Source organism: Rhagoletis pomonella, unplaced genomic scaffold (genome assembly GCF_013731165.1).
Source record: "Rhagoletis pomonella isolate Grant_MI unplaced genomic scaffold, Rhpom_1.0 Rhpom_scaffold_00003, whole genome shotgun sequence".
In the NCBI taxonomy this organism is placed as follows: domain Eukaryota; kingdom Metazoa; phylum Arthropoda; class Insecta; order Diptera; family Tephritidae; genus Rhagoletis; species Rhagoletis pomonella.
Window position 1 is genome coordinate 67,518,126 of NW_023458557.1, and position 6,556 is coordinate 67,524,681.

The following is a 6,556-nucleotide window of genomic DNA, read 5'->3' on the forward strand; positions in this document are numbered from 1 at the left end:
AGCGTGTGACGTTTGGATCTCTTCAGGAACCTTTGACTGGACATCTTTATATCAAGGGCCAATAGTAAGAATTTTAGTCATTGGGATATTTCTTATTTTGAGGCATGGCAGCTACAAATCTCAAATCAAATCAAATCGACCTTAAGGTGAAGAAACACAAATAATAATTTAATATTTAGTACACTTTTTTGGCCATTTGGTACAAAATTAGAAAACTCATTTATAATCCTTCTAACATATGTGTAAGCGCCAATCTATTATTATTATATTATCTAACATTAAATTGGTTTATAACAATACAAAAAATAAATAAATTTCTGAAATAGATTTTTAAATTCAATCTTCAATAATCGAGATCCAGCCGGATTTTAGCTAGTAGTAGGGTGGCGACGAATAATTGTTACCCAGTGTTTTTTGTATAAAAACGTCTTTTATAGATTTTGCGAAAAAAAGTATTTTATTGTTAATTTTCCACAGACTTAACTTTTATTTTATTAATTTATTTTTTAAATTTTAAAATGAGTTGGCATCCCTGGTAAATACATACAATAATCATTTTGTAACGAAAAAACAAAATCATTACTTTTAAATTACTTTTTTTACTTTGCCTCATGCGATTCTCTTTTACACCACTGTAGGTCGAATTGCTCTGCGACCTACACAATCCCATTTTCAGTTTTGCCGACCACTGTTTTAGAGCAAGCCAGTGTTGGGAAATTAAATTGTTCCTTCAGTACGAAATCTATACAAAGCTGTACTTTTCGACTGTAAATTGTATCGACTTTTTAATTTTGTGCACAAAGGTATATTAACTTTGTTCGCATAACGGTTGCTTGTAAAAGCCAAAACGAATCGAGATAGATATGGACAAATGTATACATAAATGATCAGAATGAAGAGAAGTCGATTAAGCCATGTCTGTCTGTCCGGTCGTCCGTCCGTCCGTCTGTCCGTGTACACGATAACTCGAGGTTGCCCTTTATCCAAGGTTGGTTGGTATTGACAATGGGCGAAATCGGACCGTAACCACGCCCACTTCCCCTATAACGGTATTTTCGAAAAATGCAAAAACTGCGATATTTCAGTACATATTGGATGCAATTGTTGAAAATTAGTATGTGGAGCAGAATTGTGGTAAAAAATAACATTGTTATGAAATTTTAGGAAAATGGGCGAGACCCCGCCCGCTTATGATTAAATGCTGTATCTCAGTAGCCGCTTCACCAATCCTTATCAAACTCGGTACGCGCCTTTGCCGGGGTCTAGCTAAGAAATCTTTGAAATCGGGCAATAACCACGCTCACCTGCCATATAACGGTAATTTACAGAAATACGAAAACTGCGATAAATCAGTAGATATCTATATTTTTTTGATATACATAGGTGTTGCTCACTTTCTTCATTAAAAAAATCTTCGCAAAAACTTGAATATTTTTTTAACAAAACAAAATCATTCGAGCGGTTTTCGAGCATTCTGATAATAAAAAAAAAATTGCTAATTTTTTCCACAATTTTTCGCTTTAAGATGCTCAAAATTTGTTGAATTTATATAAAATTTTTACACGGTAATATTTCTATTTCTTCAAATAAGCTATACCTGAAAATGAAGGTATATCTGCAAATCATAAGTTGCTAGGGCATTTTAAAGGCTCAAAACTGACCCCAAAATAAGCCAATATTTACCGTTTTTTCTACGACGGAAACCGAATTGGTCACTTACAAAAATTAATCTGTCGATGGGCTTTGAATTTTATCTTTGAAACGCCACACTTTTCTTTGAAAATGCTTCATTAGTTCTCGTGCAATAAGCGTTTTCGTGAAGCTCTAAAAATTACAACTATAACATTTGAGCATAGTCTCCATATCGAAACGTAAGACGTATTCTACGTCATAAAATTTCCCGCAGTGAATTTTCAGAGCTCTATATTTATAGTATTCATCACAAAATTGTACTGAAAAGTACTGCGTAGTAGGAAAGTATATTGTAAACGAAATTGTATCAAAAAAGGACAATTGTACCAAAAATGCCAACACTGAAGCAAGCAATCGCACGAACAAACGATTCGACGACGACAAAATTACATATTGTCCCGTTTCTGCCTTAACCACGTATCTACAATTTTTTGGAAAACTAATATTACCACTTATAACATCTGTTTAAGCGTCACACTGTTTGAAAATAGAACAAAGACCTAATGAGGGTGCTCACTACTGTTAGTGGAACCAGAAATATTAAGTAAAAAATGCGTTTATTGTATCCTAGGGGAAGAAAGTAAGCATTTTTTCCTACACTCTCTAAAATACCTTTATTGCAGATACGAGATTAAGGCAGAAACCGGACGATATGTATGTATGTGTGCATATAAAAATGTACATACTTACATTGCAGCTCTTGCAAATCCACCAATCAACTTCAATCGTCGCCATAAGAAACTTTTGATTGGCTAAATTTGTGAAGGCGGGTGGTACTAGTGTAGTAAATTAAGTTCTGCAGTTCAAACTTTTCATAGATTGAGATATTCATTTCACTTGTTTTTGTATTCCTTTAAGAGTGTTTGAATGTGAACGTCGAGAAATAAGCGGAAATAATGCAAGTTTGAAATAAACACGGAGAAATATTTAACGATTAAAAATATACACGGAAATTGTGTTAAGTAGTTACATATAATGGCTAGATTCGAAACGCAACTGTGCCGGGAGTCTCCTACCTGTTATAACAGTGAAAATATATATTTCAACGATCTGCGTCTTAATGATGTTTCTATTATTGAACGTACGTGATTTCTAATATAACTGTTATTTTTAGATACGTGCATATAACGCTGGATAAATTCTAATAATTACTCTTCTGGTAACAAATAAAAAAGAACAAGGACAGAAAATAAGTGCCTAGGTATAAAATGTTCAATTCAAATTCCATATTTTTAATGGGGAAACACTGTGAACAAAAGTCGTGGAACTTGGTCTATGACATCGTACAATGAACTGGCTTAGATAATATCACGATACAAAAAAAAGGTAGTTTCATTTCAAAATTTTTGACAAAAAATAAGTTTTTTAAGCTTCATAAATTGTAAAAAATTATGAACTTCCTTGCCACATTGATAGCAATCAAACAATACATCAGAGGATTTAATGTTTTGCGAGGAAATGTTCGGTTATTTGTACAACGTTTTTTGGTGTGCAACGTAGAGGCAAGGGGTTTGTCACCTAAAACTCATTAGAAAGAGCACAGTATAAACTTTAAGTAAAGTTTCTTCGCCTCCCTGCCCCCTTAACCTCATAAGTCCCACCCCGGTTACGCCATTCACAGTATTTTTGCGCAAAATCCACCTCCGAATTTGCAAAAAAGTGCATATCAAACCGAAATATTTGTTTAAATTAAAGCTTAATCCTTTGACTAGACGCAAATATCAAAATTTTTTGATTCGGGTAACGCGTTTGGACACGATAACCCAAAATCATTGTACAAATAATCGAACTGTCTTACTTATGTATTTTTCTATAAAAAAAAATTGCATAAAATGAAACTGCAGTGGTTTTATATTATGTAGATAATTCTTGTCACAAATACATAGTTACCCGCTTATATTTATGAATATATATTTTTTAGCAGCGCCACATCTTTATCACAAAATTCCGAGAATCCAAAAATTGGTACTGTTACAAGTTGTAGGGCATAATTTTAATTCGACCTCTTCCCTCTTCCACGGATAACGACACATCTTTTAGAGGTTTAAAAAAAGTTTGCGTCAGCAATTTGTCATCAAACTACATTAGATCAAGGGTATTCAGACTATCATCGTTAATTTATTAATTCGTTATCTGGTAACTCCGTAACACTTTCAACTTCGAACGCCCCTTATTCTTTTTCTGGTCAAAATTACTTTCGAATCAGCTGATGTGAAGTTTTTTTGCTTATAAACATTTATCAGACTTGCCACCTCGTTATGTTGGTAATGATATATTCGGTAATTTACGAAAATAAAACAATGGTGGGAGTTACCGAATACCCAATTAACACCCTTGTTCTGGAACCCGAATTTTCGTAATTCGTAGCTACGTTACGAAAAACGAAAAATCGACATGCTGCAACCCTTGCGGAAACCTATGCAGCCAGCTATCAGTTGTTTTTCGAAGAGAGCTGTATGAAGGAAAACAAAGTGGAAAGGAATTAAAATAACATTCATCAAGAGCTTATTTATGGTAAAATAGTTTGTTTTTACATATTTTGAAGGAAACGATGGATTCCATTGTATTTGCAATTATAGCAGCATATGGGCGTAGCCAGGTAGGGGCAGGGGGTGCTCGACCCCCCCCCCCCCCCCCCCCTAACTTTCAAAATTTCCTTATATATATATAAAATAGTACCCTGAAATGCTAGCTTAATAGGGTCGAGCCCCCCCTAAATTTCATTCTGGTTACGCCGATGTAGCAGCATAGTAAGAGCGCGCTATGGAAGTAAATTCACAAAGATATGCGGAGCTGTCGGGCATACTAACCATGGACGCATCTATGTCAGCTTCTAGTTGAATTGTTCAACCACAACCTCCTATGCCTGAAGAACTGGTTCTTAATCCAGTTAATGCAATAACAGCTTCTTCCAAGCCATTGAAAACATGCATTTTGTTGGGTCCACTACCTGTTGCGCTTAGGGATGTTCTGATACAAGTAAATACGAGTATGTACCCGATACTTTTGTTTCGATACCTACTTGGTATCGAAATAAAAGTACTTGTATCGAATCGATTTGAGAAAGTGCCATATCCTGTCGATAATATTTTTTCTATGGAAAATAGTTGCTTCGTTTTAATAAAAAAAAAATGTTTTAAGCAATTACACCGCCAAATTCTAAAGTGTGGATATATTTTTACAAAGTTAGTGATACCACAACAAAGTGTAAGCAATCTTTATAGCCGTAATGTTTTGTGGGGTCCTTTCAAAGGTTGAATTTTTTGTCTAAGTAATCGTATTACTTTAAGTGCTACTAAAGAAGAAATATACATATCGATACCTCAACTGCAAATATATTGAAAATATTTGAGATAGGGCGTTTTTGAACCGAATTCTGAAATAGAGTGTTCCTGAAAAGTTTTCTTAGATAGGGCGTTTTCCAATCAAATTCTGAAATAGGGCGCTTTTGAAAAGTTTTCTGAGATAGGTCGTTTTCGAACTTTCTTCCGAGATAGGTCGATCTTCCACTCAGGTGCCGCAAAGCTTTATGTCACAGAAAACGCCTGAAAATTACTTTCGCTTTGTTGAATTTAAAAGGATGAAAAATTATCGATATAAGTAGGTATCGATACATTCGCTTGACTCATATAAGTAGTATCGAAATAGCTTTTTGAGTAAACTCATTTGAGTAGGTATCGATACTTTGATGGTATCGGAACGTCCCTAGTTGCCCTTGCTTCTTACAACCCTTTCTAAGTTTAATTCTCCTTTCTGAGTTGCCGGAGAAGAGGGGCTTCCGCATAACAAAGGCATACAACATTTCTTGTGCATATAATTCCGGCTACGCCATCCACAGTATTTTTGGGCAAAGCCCAAATCGAATTTTACAAAAAAGTGCATAGTGCAACCCGAATTTATTAATAAACTATTGCTCGCAAATTTGAAGGATTTATTTTAAAGTATCTAAAGTTTAATCCTTTGATTAGACGTGTATGTAAAAGTTTTTATATTCGGGTTATGCGTTGGACACACCAACTGAAAATCATTGTGCAAATAACTAAACCGGACCCAAGTTTCTCGATAAGGGGCAACAAACATTCTTGTTTGTTTGATAATATAAAGCAAACAACCTTATTTTTGAACCCTTGCACAGGTGTACCGAATCCTTGCAGTTTGGAAACGCGCAAGAATTTTCTTTTAATATTTTCATCCAACTTCACTAACTTAAATTTGTTTTTTTTTACTTTTTCAAGAAACGAAAATTTTGCTGCTAGTCATAACTTGTTAAAGTCAAGTGGTCGGCAACAACAACGAATGTCAATAAATGAAACTACCTTCCATTTTTGTATCATGGACAATACAATGAAATAGGGCATACACAAATACAATGAAATAAGGATGGGTAAATTCGATACTCGAACAATAAAATTAATAAAATATACAACATAATAAGGGTACTCATTTAAAAGCGCAAAACTCTCGCAAACTGGGCAAACTGTGCAATTTTAAACCCTCGCAAATGAAATATCAAAATTTGTATGGAAAGCCATTTGCACAAAAAGGGAAACTTTGCGCGGCTACCCTCAATCCGCTATTTTGTTACAACGCTTTTATCAACTTGCAATGTTGTGTGTCCAGAAACTTTCAATGTTGTGGATCCAGAAACTTTCAATGTTGTGTGTCCGACACCATAAAACCTTTGCTTTGAAAAGTTCCTATAAAAAAGCATAGTGCATAGGGCAACATCTGTAGTGAATAGGGCGAGGTAGATGACATCTAGATGTCGCCCTATGTACTACGTTTGCTACAGCGGAAATAGACGACACGCCATTTCTTTAAATAAAATTAATTGGTGCTCGTTTGTATGTACATACATATGTAA

The 6,556-nt window shown here is 34.7% G+C and overlaps 1 protein-coding gene across 1 annotated transcript in view; it reads left to right on the forward strand.

The window, feature by feature from the left end:
• Positions 1-2,560: 2,560 nt before the first annotated feature.
• The window catches only part of LOC118736348 (heart- and neural crest derivatives-expressed protein 2), a 52,944-nt gene continuing 48,948 nt past the window's right edge, over positions 2,561-6,556 (forward strand). Inside the window, exon 1 of the mRNA XM_036466440.1 lies at positions 2,561-2,773. Within this exon, the coding sequence (XP_036322333.1) occupies positions 2,668-2,773 (106 nt within the window). The 5' untranslated portion in view covers positions 2,561-2,667. The remainder of the gene's footprint in view (positions 2,774-6,556) is intronic.